Source organism: Sipha flava, unplaced genomic scaffold, assembly GCF_003268045.1.
Source record: "Sipha flava isolate LNK unplaced genomic scaffold, YSA_version1 109_pilon_pilon, whole genome shotgun sequence".
Lineage (NCBI taxonomy): Eukaryota > Metazoa > Arthropoda > Insecta > Hemiptera > Aphididae > Sipha > Sipha flava.
Genome location: NW_020271726.1, coordinates 1921429 through 1944789, shown reverse-complemented (window position 1 = coordinate 1944789; position 23361 = coordinate 1921429). Strand labels below are relative to the sequence as shown.

The following is a 23361-nucleotide window of genomic DNA, read 5'->3' as shown; positions in this document are numbered from 1 at the left end:
TATATATATATATATATATATATATATATATATATATATATATATAATTACAACTGCAGTACATTTTTGGAATACTGTACATTTTCTATAATCCAGAATATCCAAATTATTTAATAATCCAATTACTTTTTTTTTCTTGATACATACACAATTATGAAATAACAATTTTTAATTGTGTGTTTTAGTCAAATTATAATATCAATAAATCTGGTAGTTACAAAATGACCGAAATACTAATTATTTAAAACTGTATTTATTACATTTATTTTTTACAATCAACCCATATTATAATTCTTAATTTAAACAATTTGTGATTTATAAGAAACTTGGAATAATATTCTATATTTTTTAAGATTAATTTTACATTAAAATGTTAAAGTGTTGTAATTAATTAAACTGAATATGAATAAGGTATTTTTGTTAAAAATTGATTTATATAATTATAACATATTTATTATTTTGTTTCAGATGTTTCATTACAGACAAGACATGTTTTTGTTCAATTTGTGGAAGAATCTTCTGCACTTAAAGCTTTGGCTCAAAATCCTCCAGATTATATTATGAGCAAAAAGCTTGGTATACATAAAGTTTGTTTATATTACCTTTATTTTAGAATTATTTTAGATCAAAATTATGTATTTTGCATTGTTAAGTTAAATTAGTTCATAATTTTGAACTTAAAAAATGATTAAATTATTATATATAACTTTTCAGATGTAAAACCAGTAAGACCGTTCTTTTATAAAAATGGAGAGCTTGTAAAAAATGAACGAGCAGCAAATTTTGATGCAAATGAAAAAAGGTATTTATTTTCTATAAAAATAAAAAAATAATATTTTTGATTTGATTCTTTGTGTTGAAAACTCAACAAAATTCACTGGCTGACTACTATTTCCATAAATGTTATTATAAAATATTTCAGCTTTAATATAATATATTTCATATAATTTAAATAAATGTAGGAAAATATTATCGTTTAAAATATGCTTTATATCTTCTACAGTTAACTCTTTAAAAGTATCAGATGTTTGAACTATACAATATTTAGCTACCACTATTTCAGATTTCATTGTATCAATCAAAATATATTTATAATTGGATATTTTAGGAAATCTATGAAAATTATTAAGGAGCTAAATCCTTTCTTAAAGTTACACCCATTTTATCAATAATCTTATATAAAATTACCACAATATGTAAATTAATGTTGATATTAAATATTTCTTTAATGTGGTTTTAGAAACGATAATAGGAATCAACGGAATCAAGACTTGTAAGTAAAATATTGATAAGTTCAATAAATGTAATCTTTGTCAACGTATAATTAATTATATTATGTATTTTATAGTCCTTTATATAATTATATAAATATTAATATTATAATATAGTAATACATTATTTTATAGTCTTTTATTGTTTTCTTATAAATTGTAATGATTGTATATTAAAATTGTGTATAATGCAATGGTTAGTCTCCACCAATCATTGTTTTATTCTTATGCATTATAATTAATATTGCTATAAAAATACAATGTTTATTATGTAAAAACGCATAATTTTTAATAATAAGTAATCAATTATATGTTCATTTCGATGGTGCTATTGAGTAAATAAAAATGTATTGGAAACAAAAAATTGTTATTAGCAGGGCTTGTAAGTTCATGTATTTGCATGTTTTTTTTTTGCTACATCGGAAAACATGCTAAGTGAAATACAAATCCATTTCATGATAATAGCAATAAAAATCTTAAGTTTGATATAGTAAGTTTTGTATGTATTGACAAATAATTGATTTTTTTGAATTATTAACGCATATTATTTTATGTTAATTCAGCAAAATCTTTTTTCGTGGAAGTTAAAAAAAAAACAATTATATCAATAAATGCTTGATAGATGTTTACAAAATCTTATTATTTTATCAGTATTTTTGTATGACATTGTGATTCATAAGTTAAAATCAATACCACAAAAATGTTATTGTGTACTGCTACCACCCTCCTACTATTGATGTGTACATTGCAATCTATCAATTTATTTTTGGCACAATGTGTATTTATAATTTATAATTTTAATAAATTGTAATAAAAGAAATAAAATATAAATTAAATACATGAATGGATAATTTTTATTATTTTAAAAAATGCTTATACATTTTTTCTCGTGCATAGTTTAAGATTTGTAATGCATATTTTGTATTTTTTAGTGCATATTTGTATGCATATTTTATCAAATATTTATTGCATATATATTTATGTGTTTTTTAGTTCATGAACTTACGAGTCCTGGTTATTTGAAAGTTATTTTTTTTTACAATTGAACATATAATTATTTTTTTAAGCTAAAAATTAATATGAAACTGTATATTTAATTTGAAAAATTTCAGTGATGATTTTAAACCTAGCAGACAGTTAATGAATCCTAATCTCATGAATCCAAATGCTCCTAATGATTGTGAAATTGTTGTTACCAATAATACTTTAACGTAAGTTTTTAAAATATTTTTATTAGTTGTTTAAATAATAACCTAGTAAAATATTCATAATCTGGATAATGCTTTTTATTTATATTTTTAGTGAATATGCAGAATTTTTAGAAGTTAATTTGAAAAAAATGAATATGAAAGTTGATTTATTATTTCCTAATCCTGATATACCAATGAATCGTGTTCTTGGGACTTTAGCACAAAGGGGAACATTATATGTTTTAGTTGTACGCGATGAAAATAAATTATATCGTAGTGTAACTGTAGATATACTTCATGGTATACCTGAAGGTAGTATATTCTTAATATTTAAATTTTAAATATTCAGTCTAATATGAAACAGATATAAAATTGTTGCTTTTACTTTTTTTAGAACATAGGAATATGCCTTACAAAGATGCTTTGGCGTTTATCGTTCATAGTTTTGAGGCATTTATTAGAGGAGAAAAAATGAGTCCTATACCTGGACTTGCTGGTATACCCATATCTGAATGTGGCATTCCTTTAGGGGATAAACATCCTGAAGGAATTATCACATTATTGAATTTATTACAAGACCAACGAGATCTGACAGTCCTACAGTATGATATGGTAAAAATAATATTTTAATTATTATATTATGAAGGTAGTAGATATTTTTAATTATTTAATTTAATATTGCAATATTTTGCTGTATAATAATCAGAGCTCAGGACTTATAGCACTTTAAATCATTAAAATAAGTGCTTAAAAATATCATTATAAACACTAAAATAAGCATTTAAAAAATATTAATTTAAGCAAAAATATTTATTAAAAAAAAAATAAAAATAAAAAATTCTGACTAAAAAATCAAATAAAATAAAAATAAATCTTCACTTTCAAGACTAAGGATTTTGTGGATTTTATAAGGGATTTTTCTGAAAAATAAAATGTAAACTGTTCTCTCTGTTCTTGATCATTCTGACGTTTGACACTCAGTTCTATTTTCAGCGTTGGAATATCTTTGTTAACCTTACAGCGATGCCTTGGACGACAACAAACTACGTGACAACATAGATAAGATAAGAATTATTTTTAATTTTCATTCTATCAAAAACAACTTTGCAGGAAAAAACTATAAAAACGTCAAAAAATTGGTCAAATAAGCAAAAATAATCAGAAAAACTGAAAATAAGCATTTTTTTTAAAAAATGACTGAAAAAAGCAAAAAAAGGCACTTTCAAATTTCATAATTGTACGTGTTATAACTTGACATATACTTTTATATCACTCTGATAAATTTTAAGTCAATCCATAAAAATAAGCAAATGCTTTAACTCCCGAGCACTGATAGTATTTTAATAACACATAATAATATAATATAATGTGTAATTAAATTATTATAGAGTTATGTTGTTATAATAATAATAATGTTGTTAAATAATTTATGACAATCGATAAAAACTTTATAATCTATTCAAAGTGTATTATAGCATCGGTTCTTAACCTTTGTGTAGTGGCGACCCAAGATATTTACCAAATTTTTCCTGCGACCTTTTTATAAATAATATTCAATGGCAGAATAAAAAATAACTATTTGGTACTCTTAATTGAATTACATTTTTTATTCATATTACTTATATTCATAACACGTCATAATATTAATTACATTATATTTAAAAATAAACATTTCTTTTAATAATATTGTATTGTTTTTTAAATAATTTTTAATTTTATGACTTCCTTGGTCTTGATGTTGCTTTACCAATGAATCAATTTAGAGTTCTTTTATGGAGTTAGTAAGTGAAATACGCATCGTGGGTTCGACATCAAGCTTGTTTCTTGATTTGGTTTTGATTGTAGTTAATATCTTTATTACAACATGTAAAAATATTAGTTAATGGCCTTTGCATACTCAAATATAACTCATTTAATAACGAAAAAATATTTGATAGATACGCAACTTTTGTCAACCAAATTATATCTTGAAAATGGATGGATAACAGTGAATTTTTTTCTCTTAAAAATACTTCTATTTCAGTTCTTAATTCAAAAAATCTCGTTAAAATTTTTCTCCATGATAACCAACGTACATGAGGTTTCATTTATTATTTATAAGGCTTAAAAATAAAAATATTATACTAACGTTTTAAATTTTTATCCGACCCATTTAAAATTATTGGCGACCCAAAATTGGGTCGCGACCCTATGGTTAAGAACCGCTGTATTATAGGATTATTTGATTTATAAATAATATTGATTATCATCATTATTCATTAACCCTTGTAGTGATTTATATTACAAAAAATGTATTACTTTGTATAACCTCTTTTACTTAAGCAACTCATAACACAATGTTATACTTAAAAAAAATTGAACTTTTATTGTTGACAATGATATTTAATGACATTATTAAACTTGGTTTACAGATAAATTTAATGAATATTTTATATCTTAGTTATATTGTAATTTAATAATATAGCTAATCATAGCTAATCAAGTCAATTTTATGACCATTATATTTATTTTTGTCGCATAAAATTCTATATTTTTTTTTTTATATATTTATATATTGACACCTGAATTATTTGTTCCAAAGCTACTACAATATTTAAAAGAAAAAAAAGATGACCATATCAAAGAAGAAGTTGGTGCTGTGCCTAGTTTTAAACCAAGTAAATATACTATGCTAATTAAAGAACATTATAAAAAATAAATTAATATATTTATCAAGTATTGATGCTATGCAATTATATTATTTAGTTACAGCAGATGTTCCAATTCTTCCAGCTGCAGCAGCTATTCAAAATCCTCAAGCAGCTCAATTACAAAGTCGTATTTTGAACATTTTGAATACATCACTTTCTTCTAATGTTCAACCTCAACCAACAATTGAACCAAATGAAACTGAAAAAAATTCATCTAGTATTCTTAAAGAACCTAATGTGCAAAAAGCATTAGAAAGCTTATTCCAAGGGGGTAATTTACTTAGAAAATAAATAATTTTTATAAACTTCATGTATATATTTTTTTGTATTTAGTTTAATATTTAATTTTATAATAAATAATTTATATATTTAATAGTACTTTTTATTAATTATTGTTAGTAATTTTGATGATTCTGACTACATTTGGATTTCATAGACTTTTAATTTTCTTATATTATTAAAACAGTGTAATTAAATATTGTTTTAGTAATTATTTTGTGATTTTACAATATAAAGTATTCCAGAAGTTTTATAGTATACATTTTGTGTTTACTGTGTTATAAATATTTTAATAAATTTAATAAATATGTAAAATATAAATGTCAAAATAATTTTAAAACTACTGACAATATAAAAGAATTCACAATTTTTTATAATAAAGACAAACATTTTCACTGCCAGTATTAAATCAATATTCAGGAGTTTAAACCTATAACTATAAACTATACTAAACTACAACTAATACGCTAACCAGTGGTGTATACAGAAAATATTTTTGAGAGGGGCTGCTATGAACAGAGTTAAATTACCACTGCTATCTAAGAATTACTAATAAGACACATTAGGTACTTATCTACATTTAATTTACATAATGTCCCAAAATGATTTGACGTTGGACGCAACTTCTAAATAAGCATAAAGCACCATTAAAATATATCAAATATTTAAAATAATTTTCAAGTTTTTTAAAACATTTCGGGGGGTCGTAGTCCACTAGGCATCCCTACTATATACACCATTGATGCTAACTATAAACTTATTTACCATTGTTAAAATTCTTTAAAGAACAATATACTTCTATACTTACTGCAACCTGTAAAACGCATTTTGATTTTAAAAATTCCATTACATCTACTAAATCTTAGCAATGTTGTTATGTCCATGCAGATAAAACATTTTACATAATTATAACCAATCATATTAATAATGATTAACATAGAGTTATATATAAGTACATTGAATTTTTTAGAGGTTTAGAATATTTTATATACAAGTGTACAACAAAATTAATAGCAGAAAGTTGATGTAAAAATTAGAAACATTAGTAAATGGTTAATACTTGTAAATTAATATAGAAATAAATTGTTTATATATAGAAGTATGTAAATAAATAAATACTTAGCTTTGAATATTATTATATTTGTCTTGTATGAGTGGTTTTGAATTCAAAATTCGCTTACACACGAATTATGTTTGGTTTTATTTAAATGACTACCAGAAATTTTTTTTTGCCTCCCATTTTTAAAACCAAATGAAATAGAGGATTGTTTTACTGACGATATTGTTTCAATTTTACCTGAAGAGAAGAAAGTATAGCAATTTTCCGATTACATATTAATAAATAAATTAAGTCTAATCGTGACCACCGACTTTCTGTGTGGGTAATGTATTTATGTTCTATAATTCAAATAACAAATAATTGTGAAGCCTTCCACTCTAAATTTAAAAGTATGTTTTACTCAGCACACCTGAATATATTCCAATTCATAGATGTTATAAAAAATGTACATAAAGAAACTTATATTAAACAACGAAGTATTTATATAACTAAAAACAGCCGATGATGGTAGGTATGTGAAAAAGAAGATTATTTAAGATAAAATATGAAAGTAGCCTATTAATCCATTTTAATTATAATTAAGTTTCTACTAGTTTTTTTAATTTTATATTTATAATTTATTTTATTATTATTTATTTTGATTATTTGATTCCAATAACATGTTTTCATTTTACTTATATCTAATTACATAAAAACGATAAAAATCGATATTTTTAACCTACCGACAGGCCCTGATTTACGCAAGTGCAGTTGGAGCACTTGCACTTAGCCCCCAATTTCTGGGGCCCCTCGGTCTTCATAAGTTGTAGAAAATTTTATTTTTAAATTAATTCCACAAACATTTATTTTGTAAAATGTACCTAATACCAACTGTCAATGTTTAGAGTTTGAACATCCGATATATTTGATACATAATAACTATTTATAGATTTATTTGAGCACAGTATTTACAGATTTACCCGTCGTTGGTGACGCTATGAGAATTTCGTTCACGCAATCACCATTTTTAAAACCACTGGTTTATATTTCATTCGATTTTGAAATTTTATAAATTTTTAGATAGGTAAAACATATAAAACACTTAAAACATATAAATTTTTTTTTTTTATTATCAAAATGTCCCCCCCTTCTATGTAGATTTTTTTGATTCGGGGGGGAGGGACCAAAAAAAATTGTGCACTTGACCCTAATTTTATTAAATCATGCCCTGCCTACCGTTAGTCATAATATGCTATCGACCAGTGGCGTAATTGTATGTGTATGTGTGTGTGTGTGGGGGGTAAGGGGACAAGTGCCCCACTGACAATTTTTTGAATGATAAAGGTATAATTTTGCCTCCTCCAGCACCTTTTATTAATGAATTCTTATGGGTATTATTTGACAATATTGGTACCTAGTACTTGCTACCTACAATTTATGTTTATCTAAACCATAAAATGAATTAAAAGACTTATGTAAAATCAAACAATTAGATATAGTGTATACATTTACATACAATAAAAATATATTGTAACTGGTGAGGGAGAGGGATGTCAGGGTTTTGGTAATAATAAATATATTATATTGCCCCCCTTCCTAGATTTTTTTCCAGTTACGCCACTGCTATCGACAGTTCTATGTCTGTATTAAATATGGTTAGGACACAATTCATGTGCAGCGAAAAATTCATCCTCCAGTAAATACAAAATCAATCAAATCGCAACTCGTTTATTAATATTATTAACTATTATTAATAATTATAATAAAATATAATAAAATATTTATATGTGAAACAGTTAAACAGCGTAAAACACTTTTAATTATGTTATAAGAAAACGAAAATAAATTATTGTGGTAATCAACCAAGTTATAAAAATAATATATTTTTTTACGATATTAAAGTTAAATAATTAAGCATTTACAATGAAACAACGTTTGGCACAAAGAAAAGTTATCAACATTTTTAAAGATATTGGACAGACAAAATATATTTTTCAAAAATGGAAAGTTTGAAACGTTGACGTATGTAGAATAATGAATTTATACTGATGTTGAATTGTAACATTCACATAGATACAAATAGTACTTGAGGTTTAGGAAGTTGGAAAATTGTTCATAATTTATCTTACTAAGAACAAATGTACAATATACAATGTGTTATAATATTTAATTTTTTTTTTTTTTTGAGGGACTATAAATAATCTAGGGAATCTTAGTCCTCTAGCCTCCTACTCATTATTTACGCATATGAACATAGGTACAGGAGTAAATTATTAATATATGTCGATGTATTTTAAAATTGTTGAATTGGTTCCTATTTTTCAATAATTTATTTCAAGTTTAATTATTCGTCCAACTGTTTGATTTAGGAATCACTGGACTGTTTTGTGTTTATATTATTGTTATTACGTGTATTGCGCATGTGCAAAATTACATTTTGTTATTATTTTGATACTGCGCCGTTGTCAGTTCTCTTGAATTTCTTGTCACTTGAGTCTTTCAATTTCAGTCTTTGTTCTCATTGCGTGCAGTACAGTTTGGCCGCTGTATTTTCTTCCTTGGTTACGTCTATACAATTTTAAAATTATATTCTACAAAATAATTAAAATTACTGCCTAAATATGCCTTTTATATCAAAAGATTGGCGGTCTCCAGGAGAAGTATGGGTTAAAACGGAAGAAGGATGGGAAAAAAAGAAAATCCTAGAATGTTGCAATTTCTTACTAGGACAACAGGATGATTTATTGACCAGGTAAAATTGTCGAAATAATTTGTAGTCTTAAGTATAGTTTCTAGTATTTGAACATCAAATTTATAAACAGATATATAATATAATAATATTAAAGATTTAAGTTATACGTTTATTTTTAATATAATAACTATGTCTACCTATCTAAAACAGCTTATGTATAATTTGAAATGACTAGATTTTCTATTTAAGCTTAAAGTTCTACATTTTAAGATCTGTTAAATATTTGTTATTGATTTCTTAAAAAAATTCTTTTTACATGATATTTATAATAATCAATAATAATAAAATTATATTATTATAATGTAAGATCTTTTTTTTTTTTTTTTTTTTTTTAATTTGCTTTTGTTCGCACATTACAGCAAAATATTTATCTTATTCGTGTATTCTATTATTTTCAGGTATTCTGTTTCTGATCATTGTGATGAACAAAAACCTGAAAATGTTGAAAAATGGTAAGGAAATATTCATAATTTGTTCAATATTTACATTTATTTATTAACATTGACAATTTATACAGGAAATATAAAGTAATATTTTTATACTTTGATTTTCCTATTTTTTTTTGTATGAAGATATACCTAACTTAAAAGTTATTTTATTGATATAAGAATATTTGTAGATTTTTAATAACTTCTTTACCATTTTCTTAACTGTTGATAGTGATTAATGGAGAATATACATTTTATTAATAAAAAATGTTTACTTAAAAATAATCTTTGAGGATTTCACCTTTTATGAAATTATTTCATAATGTAAATTATTTAGGTTTAAATTAATTTCACAACATAATTACATAATATTTTATATTTATAACAATATAAATAATTAATTATTAGGCCATGATTGTTGGAATCATTTTTTTGAAACGTTCAGTTTTGTTATCTACAATTTATTTAAAGATTAATAAATAAAATATTTTTACCAATGTGGTATAATTAATTAATTAGCTAAATAGATATAAGAGATTAGTTTTTTTTTTTATTTTAACATGCATTGTTTATTAATTTATAGTTCATTCATAAAATTGTGTGTAGTAAAAAAATATTTCTTAACTATTTAATTTGTGCATTTTTAAAATATTTGACTGTATTAAAAAACAGTTAAAAATTGAACCACGAAAGCCAAGATTTATAAAAAATAACAAATTGAAGGTACAATTAGTATTGTCTTCCTAGTCAAGTATAAGGAATGTACACTATTGTATTATAATCTAAGAAAATTTAAAAAAAAATACATAAATTATCAACATTTAATTAAACTACATCTGGAAAGTCTGATAATAATAATAATAGTTAAAAATATTTGAAAAATCATTGAAACAATTACTGTCCCTATAATAGTGTCCATAAATAAATTAAAGTGAAAAATTATTTTAAAACAGTAAGGAATAATCCAGTCTTTTTTTCATCACATTTAGTTGTAATTTTATTTTTGGATTATTATTTTTATAATTCAAGGTACCTAAATAGATCATTCAATAATATTAGAATCTCAACAAAATTGAAGCTATTATCCATTATAATTTGTTTCAAACCAATAAAGGTACCCACTGAATTAAATATAATTACATTTCAGTGTATTGAAAATAAACTAATACCTATACTTATATTTTTACCCAAATTCCATTTGTATGAATATCTAGTTTTTTTGATTATCTGGCGCTTTTAATTACTCAATGTTAGTTACTATCACTGATTATAAATACCATTTATAATCAATGGTACTATAGACCACTATCTATAGCAGCGTTTCCCAAAGTGTGTTCCGCGGAACCTTAGGGTTCCGTGGGACAATGCTAAGGGTTCCGCCAGATATATGTGAATGTTGAGAAATTTATTTTATATTATATTTGGAAAATGTATTATTTCATATTATTTAAAAAAAAAATTGTGTTTTATACTAATTTTAATAAAGAGTAATCATTAACAATATTAACAGTATCATTGAAAATATTTTTAGAGTATTGGTTTTCCTATAATTTTTGTTTTAAAAAAAAATTAGAATTGAATTGAAATTAAAGATATTAGGGTTCCGCGAATCACAAACTATTTTTTAAGGGTTCCATGAATGTAAAAGTTTGGGAACCGCTGATCTATAGGAATATTGGATTGTTTTTTTCTGTAAATTTAATGAATTTAGATCTAAAATTGAGATAATTATTGGAATAGATTCAAAAACTAAATCCCGAACACTTATTAAGTAGTGATAATAATTTAAATATCGGAACTTGCAGATGAATAATGTGTTCAGAGATATTATACATGTATGTAATGGATAATAAATGAAAAATATCCAGAATACAACTACTTATTTTTTTTCTTTTGGTTTCTGGCTTTAAGACCCTACTAAATGTAAATATTGCCATTTGTCTCTATCCTCTGCTGTTTTTCTCCTAACATGTGTTACATTGGTTTTGGCAATTTAATTTAAGATGATAACTATCATATTATAACACTTCCAATTTTGTGTTGTGTTATTTCGAAAATACTACTTTAGTAACCGTTGTATATTTTACGTAAAATATTGTAAAAACAATTGTGCAACATCGTGTTTCATAAAATGTTTATAAAAAATATAAACAATAAATCAAATGGAGTAATTTAGCATGGTAGTAGTGTAACTAAATTTTAAATTTTGAGGGGAGAGGGGTTTTAACTTCCTCATTTATTTTGGAAATGCCATGAAAAATCACTCAATATCTCACTACAAAAAAAAAAAAAAAAATTGTGTTTATGATGATTTACTATGATTTACTACCTATTTAATTAAGCATTTAATTAGTTACTAAAATCAGTAAAATCTTTAAAAATGTAGATTTTTTAATTTTGCAGTAAATTTAAAAAATGTTTTTGAAAATTTTCATTGAATTCCTTTTTTTAAAAATTAAATTATAATAAAGTAATTAATTTTAGCTTGTTTCGAGATGAATAAATGAAAATTAGCACTCAATATCCAAATTGCAGTCTGAAATTCCTACTTAACTCTATGCTTCAGGGGCGTATTTAGGGGGAGTGATATGGGTGTTAAAACACCCCCCATTGACCTTATTTTATGGTATTTCACCAAATTGTAAACTTACTTTGATTATTTGAATAAACGTTGTATACAACTTGTAGGTTTTTCATATGCTGTCTTAATGTAAACATTTTCATTTATATAAATACATGGAATTTTATTTATTTAATACGGGGGAGGGGGCAGAAGCTCTACTTATCATAAGTCTAATAAATTTTAAAACACCCCTGTTAAATGAATCCTGGATATGCCACTGCTATGCTTTGTACAATCATTATTACATATGATCGAGTGAAACGATATTTAAGTTATATAAAATCTTAAGTTCTCATATTTTATTGGGAAAAATATGTTTGTATAAAATAATATATTAATTACATTATTAGGTACATTCTTACATAAGTATTTTGTCTGTTACTATGTTTTATTATACTTACATGCTATGTAAAATAGTGTAATAGAAAAGTATACATGCAAGACGTAACTCATATATTTATAATATTTCTACGACCTAATTTGTAATTATACGTTTATAATAATGTTACTTAGTATTATATTTTACGAACTGAAACAATTGTATAACTGAAAGTAAAAACATTGTGTTAATTATTTATATAATATATGGTACATAAAACACATTTATATAATAATTATTTTATTATAAATATTCCAAAACTTCTTAAAACTGTCCTATTGATCATTATATTTTATTATTATTTTTACCTAATTTATTAGTCAATATAATTCGAGATGTATAAACTAAAAATAAAACTAGTAATCTTATTTAATGCGAGTTATTTAGCCTAAGATCTCTTAAAATACACAATTAAATTTGAAACTACATTGTTTTTAATATTATTAAATATCAATTTAAATTTTTATTAAATTGAAAAAAAAACTTATTCTATTGTAGTTTATTATATGATACAAATAAATTATTCGTATTAATTATACTTACTATCATTATTCGTTTTGTTAGATTATCAGTAATTATTATTATAATTTAAAATACAATATATTAATTTGATATTGTATACTTTTCGTATATATTTTTTTTTTATATTTTTCTTGTTTGAAAACGTAACTTAATACGTATGTGAACACAAAGTCTATGAAAACGTTACACGTAAACGAAAAATTTGTATTTATGGATACTTAATACTCGTGAATTTACTATCCGTTTTCACGTATTAAATATTTTACTATTATTTAAATATGTACCTATATTACAGGTATAGTAACACTCCCCTCCCCTTTAACCGTGTTATTCTGAAGTAATATAAAGGTAAATTCATCATAAGTCGTGATGAAAACATATTTATCATAATGAAATATATACATAACAATAATGCAAAGCCAAGATCCGGCTTCTGATTACATCATTTTATCTAAAAAACTAAAGCCATGGTTTTGTGTCGTATCATGCGTGATTTAAAATAGGTACATATGACAAAAATGTACATTTGAAATTTTAATAAAATATTTAAATACTTTCTCATACAATAGTACATTACACATGAATAGATATTCATGTGTTATGTACTAATGTGTTTGTATGCTTGTACAATTAAGTATATGTAAAGTAATTATTTTGTTGTGTATAATTTTGAATAACACCCCCCTTTTGAAATACCTAGCTACACGCCTGCTATATAAAAATCTAAAATACACGTTGGTACGTATACATTTCGTTTACAGTTCATGTATATCATGTATATACAGAATTTCAACTATATCGTTTTTTTATAATCTATTGTTAATTTTAGATGAATACGTGAAAGCGTGTTCATGTTTAATAGGGTGTTCTAATTTATTGGCTTTATAGGCTATTATAATATTTATATATAACGATTATCGTATTCTATGAAAATAAAATAAAATAATATTTTTGAAATTACTTTTGTTAATTCAGGCTGTTATTTATACACCAACCTTTAAATTAAAACGTATATTAATATTAAATCATCAAAAATCAGTAGTATTTCAGTGCCTGCAAATATGTAACTAAAAACGTAATAATTTGAATCCAAAAATAACTTCTTAATATGTCTTTTACCCGTTACATTTTTAATTTATAGAATAAGTGGCTTCTAGCCACTTGCTGAACTATGGTGGTTTTTAGATGTAATACAAATATTTGGAAGTCCTCCAAAACGGCATATCTAGATAATATGCAAAGCTAATTTGTTTTTGTTTAAAATTTAACAGTCGTAATAAGTTTTGGATTTATTGTTGTTGGTTAGCTAGTCTATATTTATATTAATAACAAAAGCTTCAAATTTAAGCATCAAATAATAATATATAATATAATAGTAATTATTATATTATTTTTTTTTTTATTGATCTCAAAATATAACATCGACAACAAAGGCCATTAGTTGCAAATAATATATGAGTTGTGATTAGACATAAAGACGAGTTATATAATTAGGTTCCTAATTTTTTTCTTTTTTCTTATAAGATTGACCAATTTTACTTGTTTTGTAAAATTAATTATATCTCTGTATTTTTTCTTAATCGGGTCTAAGTGCGACGTCTAGGTGTAGGATATCTTATGCTCAGCACATTCTTGGTTGTACATTAAAAAGTCGGTTATTAAGTGTTTGGCAGTTAATATAGTTTCACAGGTTTGACAAATGGGGGGGAGCTCCTCTCTGACCATCAGGAAATCGTGAATGATTCTGGTGTGTTCAATGCGAAGTCTCCTTAGTCTCCTCTTTTTGGTTGAGCTTTGGGTTTGACCTAAATAATTAATTTAAAAAAAAAAAGTATTGTGATATCAAATTAAAATTTTTAATATTTGTAATAATATATTGATACACTTAATATTTATAATATTAATTTTATATGTATTTTTTTGAAATTATTTAGGAATGAAGATGAAAATACCGAGGAAAAAGAAAACAAAAATTCCATTAACCATTACAAACACCCAAGAACAAAATATAATAGTGAAAGTCAATGTAAGTATTTCTTAATTTGACATTAAAATATAATATGTTGTATGTTATTAGACATATTATGTCTATTTAATATTTAAAAAAATTTTCATTTTAATTCAATTTATTTTAGTAAGCGATTTTAATAATTAGCAGCTACTAAATCTATTTACATTTTAAAAACAATGTTTTCTAAATAATACTAAACAGTTGAGTAAACATTTTATGAAATTTAAATATAATTTATTAAAAAACATTTTCAAAATTGTATTTAATTTTTTTATTTTGTGCATCCATATTTTTAAATTTTTATAATGCTTGATATTAGAGGCTTTCCTTTATATTTATTTATTGATCCCTATTCTCATGTATGGTTGTCTCTACAGGGTCCGGCAAAAAGACCTCCCATATTTTAAAAGGCAATTACAAATAAATAAACAATTTAACGGAACAATTTTATTAAATTTTTAAATTAAATATTATGCCATTTTACATTAAATAAAATAATTACTTAGTTTTAAACATTATATATGTTAAATATTGTCCTCTATTATTAACACGGTAGCATGTCAATTCATCGCGCGTCTATTTATCGTGGTAAATTGATCGTTCGGTAAACTTACCGCGACGTTAATTCATCATGTGTTAATCCACCGCACATATATATTTTTAAATCGACTACGGCCTATCGCAATTGTTGCTTATCTGTGTAGCTACAATTAACGATAATGAGGTAACTAAGCCAGTTTATTCCTCAGTCGGTCAACAATCGTCGAACTTCATTTTATATAACCACGTCGTTGTTTCCGTGCTTGTGCATTTTCACTTCTCTGTTTAATTATGGCTGTTAATTATGAAATGTTAAAGACTGAAAGAGGGAAAGATATGATTTCCTTCAATGGTTATATTTTCGTAAAAGAGAAAGAAGTAGGTGAAGTAGGTAATTTTAATTCAATATGGAAATGTAACCAATATTTTAAAATCAAATGTGGACGCGTTCATTTAAATGACGGGAAAATATTAAAAAATACCGACCATAACCATGTTCCGAATTCAACAGATACTAATGTTAAAAAAAAACACTAAATTTACTAAAAGAAATAGCTACTAATAACATTGATGCAAGTTCTCATTCTGTAGTAGCTACAGCATTATCTCAAATTCCTATGGAGTGTGCGGCTCAGTTACCTAATATTCATGAACTCAAGCATACTATACAACGTGTGCGTAACAGCAACTTCAATTACCAAACAATCCAACTGATTTTAATCATATTATACCTGACGAAATTAAAAAAACCACAGATGGTAATCTGTTTTTACAATATGACAGTGGTATTAATAGTGACAGAATTTTAATTTTTTTAATTTTTCAACTACAAATTTATTAAAACTTATGGCGCAATATAACAATTAGTTTTATGATGGTATATTTTCAAGTGCTCCATCTTTATTTTATTAAGTTTATACTGTTCATGCAGTACAATATTTCAATTTTATACCATCAGCTTACATCTTATTACCTGATAAAAAAGAAAAAACTTATAGACGTATGTTTCAAGGGATATACGTCAATTCATCGTGTGTCTATTTATCATGGTAAATTTATCGTTCGGTCAACTTATCGCGACGTCAATTCATCGTGCGTTCATCCACCGCACATATATATTTTTAAATCAACTAATAACACATTTACGAAGCCTTTCCCGGAAGTTTTCCATTGCTTGTCGAGTCATTTTTGGTGTAATGGCTGCCACTTCCTGAGTGATTGCCTCCTTAAGTGCTTCCAAAAATGTTGGGCGATGAGTGTAGACTTGGACCTTTAAATGTCCCCAAAGAAAAAAATTACAAAGTGATAAATCGGGGGACCTTGGGAGCTAGGTGATGTCTCCTCGTAAAGAGAAAATATGTCCTGGAAACATCTCTCTCAAAATGGTTAGTGAATGCCGTGAAGTGTGTACTGTGGTTCCTATCTTATTGGAACCAGACTTCTTCGTGGTTCCTAGTAAACTGATTTAAGTTTGGTCGGAGAAAGGTCTCAATCATGTGACAGTAGCGATCCGCTTAATTGTAACTTTTTGCTCATTTTCTTCGAAAAAATACGGACCTAACATCAAATTCAGCAACAGCACTCCAAGCTGTCACATAAGGGCTGTGAAGTGGTCGTTGACAATGTTTTTGAGGGTTTTCTGTTGCCCAGAACCGGAAATTTTGTTTATTTACAGTACCCGGTAAATGGAAATGGGGCTCGTCAGACGAAGTCAAAACAGCACCAATAGGAATGTTTTGAAGAATGTCTTCACAAACAGCTCTGCGAGTTTCAAAATCTATCTCACTTAATTCTTGTGTGATGCTCACGCCATTATGATTACTGAAAATAGCACGTAGACCTCTATCTATCTATTGATTGTAGTGGTCTACAGTTAAAATATTAATAATTTCCATATTAGAAAAAATGTATTTCAGCACCACTTCCTTTATTGTTGGCGTCTAATTATAGCTCCCTATCTCTTTTTAATCGAACTTTGATCATCTTGTATAAATAGTCCAATCATCTTTGAAAAATATATTACTTTTTTTAATATTCAACTTGTATCTTTCTTTATTCATAGTTCATACATAAATGAATACATGCAGGGCCTATATATTGTATTACACATTTTTTTTTTTAAATTTTGTTTTAACCATAAACTCTTGGTCCTAAAATTATATTCGCCTCCATATTCATAAAAATTATTATTTAAATATTTTTATCTACCAATGATAGTTGATTACATTTTTTTTTTTTTTAACAAATATTACCAGAATTTAAACTTTATGAAGAAGAAATCAATGGGTAAAGTAAGAAGTAATCCTAAAAAAACTTTTACACATTATCAACTAGTTCAGTGGTGGCCATACTACGCCCGCGGACCAACTCCGGCCCGCCATCATTTAATATCTGGCACTCGAAAGTATTCTACATTACAACACTTATTTGCATAACTGTAATATTTTACATTTACTTAAAAAAAAATTGAAAAATGTATTTTTTATGGCCCGCGGTAAAAAAGTTTGGCCACCACTGAACTAGTTTATTAACAACTTCATTAATATTTAATACATTTTTATTTCAAAAAATTTGTTTAAACAATGTTCCTTTGGATTCTATGTTCATTTTATCATTTCATATTATACACAACTGATTAGAAATTATATACAATGTGGGGTATTTTACACAAAATTAAGCCCTGAGTACATGAATTGTATGAATAATGTTTCTTATTATATTTTAACTTTAAGTGAGAATGTTTATGATCTAGTATAATATTTTTTTTGTCTTATATTATTACTTGATAAGTTATTTTTTAGATGATGGTGTAATTCAGCCGCACTGTCATATTACAATCAAATGTACTAAAGAAGTAAGCATATTATAATACAAATTTTATAAAATATTTATTAACACATCAATTGTTTTCAGTAGTTCAAAATTTTCATAATTAATATTATATAAAAATATTTATTACAATTATATTTAAAAACTAGTATTGTTGAATATGCTGTGATAAAAGATGATTGAATGATCTTAACTTTAAAATTAATCATAAAATTATCCTGAACAAATCTTATAAGATGTTATGTTTCTTAAATAGAAAGAATAAAATACAATTATTATGTTTCTGAAACAAAAGAATTTAGGAATCCTCTATGCTTAAAAACACATTTTACTTCTCTAGTCAAATCTAATCTAGAATTAGGATCATATACTTGATCTCAATATTTGTCTACATATAACATTGAACTTGATAATGTTCAAAATAAATGTCTAAAATGTATATCATATAAAATAAATTTTCCGGTTTTTAAAAATTCTATTAATTAAACACAGGAAACATTGGGTGTCTTTTAATATTGATTGTCTCTCTCTAAGATGTGATCTGGCTGATATAATGTTTGTTTTTAATATTCTTAATGGGCATGTTTTTGTCTAGAATTATTAGCGATGATAGGTTTCCAGGTTCCTCAGATATATACTTGCAATTTAAAATTATTTATTGTTCCACATAATAAAATTAATAATGGAGCAATATATTTTTTTCCTGTAGCTTTACAATTAGCAAAAAATCTTCTATCAACTTTATTTTCAAAATTCCACACGGGATATTTTTAAAACTAATACTTTATTGTTTCTAAAAAAATCTTATTAGATTATTTCTCATTTTGTTCTTTATTTTTGTCTTATACATTTAAATTGTTAAAATGTTTACGTATTTTATATTATTATTATTATTCTAATATGTATATTGGTTGTTGTCTTAAATTATTCTTATACTTTGTAAAGAGTTAAAGCCCGTTAAATACACAATAAATAAATATATTTTAGATTGCAGGGTTTAATGGCCTTAGTGAAGCGCTCAAACGATTAGACTTTCGTTCTGCTGTTCATGATGGTCGTCGATTTCATTATATTTGTAAACTTCTTGATCTCCTTGTATCTCATAGACTAAATGCATTATCTGGTTGTGCCCAAAGAGTCCTTTTTAATATAATTGAAGAAGTTGCTCGTCAAGGTTAGTATTAATTTCAACTTACTGTTGTCATATTTAATAGTTTAAATATTTTTTTTTTTTTAGTTTCTCAAAGTCAGCAAAATAAGCATATGTTAGACCGTCTTTTAGGACAACTTCGTCAGGTTGTTGAATTTGCTTGTTGGGGAAGACCATTAGGATCAACTATTTTATGGGAGCAACATTTGAATACTATTAACCGTATTCATGAAATAGCTGACCGTATTGAAATCCGTCCAGTAATATTTATTTTAACTAACGTTCAAAATTTTTTTTTAATGTTAAATTGTATCTTTAGCCTAGTGATAATAAAGAACCTCAATTTGAGCAATTACCTGAAGAGTGTGTACGTGAAGTATTGTTAAGACTAGCTGATCATCAAGACTTGGAGCGTTCAGCTCATGCATGGGGTGTAATGGCACGTTTAGTTGATGAATTACGAATTTGGCGTGAGTTATGTCAATTCCATTTCAGCCCTCGTCAAATACAGTCTGTAATTGATAACTCACCAAATACTAGTGAAGATTGGCAGTTAATATATCACAAGTTAAGAAAGTAAGTTCATTATATTTTGAATAATACTTTTATGATTTACTTAATGTACTACCACACAATTATAGATGTTATGGACTACGAGAAGAGTATGCTGAGATGATACAGCTATGTCGAAATTGTCGATGTTTATTTTGGCATAGTATTGGACATCCATGTATTGCAGATACTGATCCAAATTTTATGGAAAAACTTGAAGATGTTGATAAAAGTTCATTATATGTACCTATACCACCACAAGCTTTTCTTAAATTTTTTTCACTTTAATTTAATTTGTTAAGTATAGAAAACAGTCTGGTACAGCTTATTAATATAGTGTAACTGATTATTTTAGAATTTAGAATTTATTTGATTTATCATTTGCACAATTTACTTCATAGATATTGAAAAAAAAATATATTTTATATTAATATTTATTGAAATTATAAAGCAAAATATATTTAAAATAGGAAAACTGAAAAAATATGTATTTTTCTTGAAAATATATGCACATGATATATATTTATAGCAATCCTCAATCAATTAAAAATAATTTCATAGATTAGTTTTCTTAATTTTAAATACTGAAATATTCATGTGAAATTATAATTTTCCTATATGTAATTTTTCGAGTAAAACAACTATTTTTTTCTAGTCATCTTTTGTTAATCTCTTATTATTTTCTCTTCATCAAGGTTGGACTGTTAGTTAAATAAAATCATTAAAACATATTGGAAAAAGGTATTCAAGTCCAATTGGCAATGAATAAAATTTAATTAGGTGAATTATTTTTCTATAGTACCTATTTGTGAAAAATGTTTATTCTTAAAGTATATTATAATAATTAATTTTATTATTTATAAATCAAAATTATTATCAACAATCTTTTAGAATACTTTCTTTTAATTTTAATATATAAATAAATAAAAGCTTAGCCTAGAGTATTATTATATTTGTAAATTACGACTGTTTTCTACTTAAAAATTCATTGTCAGGTATGTACAAAGTCAGTATAATTGCAACTAAATGTGAAAATTAAAATTGTGACTTTAGAGTATATATACTTGATGATGCATTTTTAATTATAAACCAGTCATAATATACAAATATAATAATACTCCAGGCTAAGCTTTTATTTATTTATTTATATGTATAAAATATTTGTTTATGTATTAATTTACGAGTATTAACCAATTAATAACTTTTAATATAATTATATTTTTTATTTTTTATAATTTTCAATTTTAGTTTGTATTTCTTTAATTTATTTATAATAATTTAAGAAAATTTTTCTCACTATCAACCATTATTTTAAAATTTTCCTATTATCTACCATAACGATTTTTCTATTTTTCATTAATATAAAATATTTCTCAATCAAATGTAAAATAGTTTACTGAATGTATACACATATCATACACACTAAATATATTGTATTACATTTTTTGTTTTAGTACTTTTTAAAAATGAAATATTATTTTAACTTATCCAATTAATATTTTGGCTCTATATTAAAGTGTTGGTTCAAAAAATATTAAAAATATTTAACTTAAGCTTTGAAAAATAAAAATAAAATGATTATTAATAATTTAGTTCAGTGGTTGCCACCTATTAGGCCTCACAGACCATTATATATATATAACTCTAAATTTTACGGACCACTATAAAGTTAGTATTTATAGTTTTTATAATACAAAGTCTTAGGTTTTTATTCAGAGATAATTAATTTACAGCTTTTTTAAAAATGTTCACCTGATAATTCTCATATTTAATAAAAAAAAAAATACATAAGTAAAATAATAAGGGATCATTATTTTTTTTTTTTTTTTTTTGCGTTTTTGATTATTATATTTTTATATAATATTAGTGCTGACTATTATATTTCTATCATAGTCGATTGGTAAACAAAAAGTTAATACAATTTCAAATAATTTTTAAAATTGTTCGCAACATCCAATATTTCTTGCAGACCACTTACATTTTATCACTGACCACCAGTTGGTGATCGCTGATTTAGTTAAATTTTATTAAGAAATATTAAAGTTACATATAATAATTTATTATTAAAAGTTATAAATCAATAGTTTTAGCTCTGATATTTTAAATATGACTTTTTTTCATGACTAACTAAATTATAATGACATATAGATATACTATTATTATATTTTTTAGCATTAAAAATATCATAACTTTTCATATAAAAATATAATTTCTGAGAAATATTAGTTTATATAGTAACATAAAATAAATTCAAATAAAAGTTTACTGAGCATAACAATTGAAAATAAATTACAACATATGAGATAAATTTTTTAGTTATTACAAATAATGTAATATTGGATTGCATATATTATTTATGCATTGTATTTATATGCTGTTGTATTTTTAAGTTTTATTAATTCAGCCCTTATATGTACTATAATACTAATAATAAACCTTAAAATTATAAAAATACTTTGTTTATAGGATTTCATTATAAAAACTAATTATGCATTTATAATGGCAAAACAATATTAACCTAAAGGCTAATTTGTATTAATTGTTCTTCGTTTTTTCAAATTTCCAAAGTTGAAGTAAGCTTTAAGAAATTTAGTTTTCCTAATAAATGTATTGTTTTGGTAATTAATTTTACATAATAAATGTATAATTTGCCGAGGCAGATATTTAGATGTAATTTTATTTGTGAAATTTTAATTATAAATGTAATAATTTTTTTTTTCTGTTATGCATTTGGTTTTGTGATTTATTATTAATTAATATATATATAAATTTTAAATTTTTTATGGGAATTTGCCTTAGAATAATCATTTTAATTTTGTTAAAACCATTTTGTTTCTTGTATTATTAATAATGTTATTTTAATAAACTATTTTTCTTTTTCAACTTGGTTAATTTATTTCTTTGATGATAAATCATCAAAACTTAATTTTATGACATTCATTCATTTAGTTTGAATTAAATTATTTACATTGAGAATATAGTAAAAAAAAAAAAAATTAATGAAATAATACAGTTGAACCAAATTTTATAAATATGGGTGTTTCAGTATTGAATTTATAAACTGCAAATAATTTAACGTATACAGATCAAATAATTCTTTACATCC

The 23361-nt window shown here is 24.5% G+C and overlaps 2 protein-coding genes across 3 annotated transcripts in view; both read left to right on the top strand.

The window, feature by feature from the left end:
* Window positions 1-5456, top strand: part of LOC112687938 (nuclear receptor coactivator 5) — a 6646-nt gene extending 1190 nt beyond the window's left edge. Inside the window, exons 2-9 of the mRNA XM_025560937.1 lie at window positions 469-576; window positions 715-802; window positions 1241-1273; window positions 2384-2482; window positions 2574-2773; window positions 2856-3073; window positions 5043-5118; window positions 5207-5456. Of these exons, the coding sequence (XP_025416722.1) occupies window positions 469-576; window positions 715-802; window positions 1241-1273; window positions 2384-2482; window positions 2574-2773; window positions 2856-3073; window positions 5043-5118; window positions 5207-5442 (1058 nt within the window). The 3' untranslated portion in view covers window positions 5443-5456. The remainder of the gene's footprint in view (window positions 1-468; window positions 577-714; window positions 803-1240; window positions 1274-2383; window positions 2483-2573; window positions 2774-2855; window positions 3074-5042; window positions 5119-5206) is intronic.
* A 3449-nt stretch (window positions 5457-8905) lies between these two features.
* LOC112687366 (F-box only protein 32) lies at window positions 8906-20612 on the top strand. 2 transcript variants are annotated; one of them, XM_025560024.1, is made up of 8 exons: window positions 8906-9221; window positions 9620-9673; window positions 15108-15199; window positions 18526-18578; window positions 19541-19727; window positions 19791-19963; window positions 20023-20279; window positions 20345-20612. In XM_025560024.1, exons 1-8 carry the CDS (start codon window positions 9091-9093, stop codon window positions 20541-20543), a joined length of 1146 nt encoding a protein of 381 aa, XP_025415809.1. In that variant the 5' UTR covers window positions 8906-9090; the 3' UTR covers window positions 20544-20612. The 2 variants fall into 2 exon arrangements, with proteins under 2 accessions (XP_025415809.1, XP_025415818.1); XM_025560033.1 differs by lacking the exon at window positions 18526-18578 and having other exon boundaries at window positions 9135-9221.
* Window positions 20613-23361: the final 2749 nt, after the last annotated feature.

Bases quoted from the DNA above. Each gene is read 5' to 3' on its own strand.
- LOC112687366 (XM_025560024.1), top strand. From the start codon at position 9,091: ATGCCTTTTATATCAAAAGATTGGCGGTCTCCAGGAGAAGTATGGGTT. The intron at 9,222-9,619 runs GTAAAATTGTCG...TATTATTTTCAG, and splicing joins CAGGATGATTTATTGACCAG to GTATTCTGTTTCTGATCATT. The intron at 18,579-19,540 runs GTAAGCATATTA...AATATATTTTAG, and splicing joins CAATCAAATGTACTAAAGAA to ATTGCAGGGTTTAATGGCCT.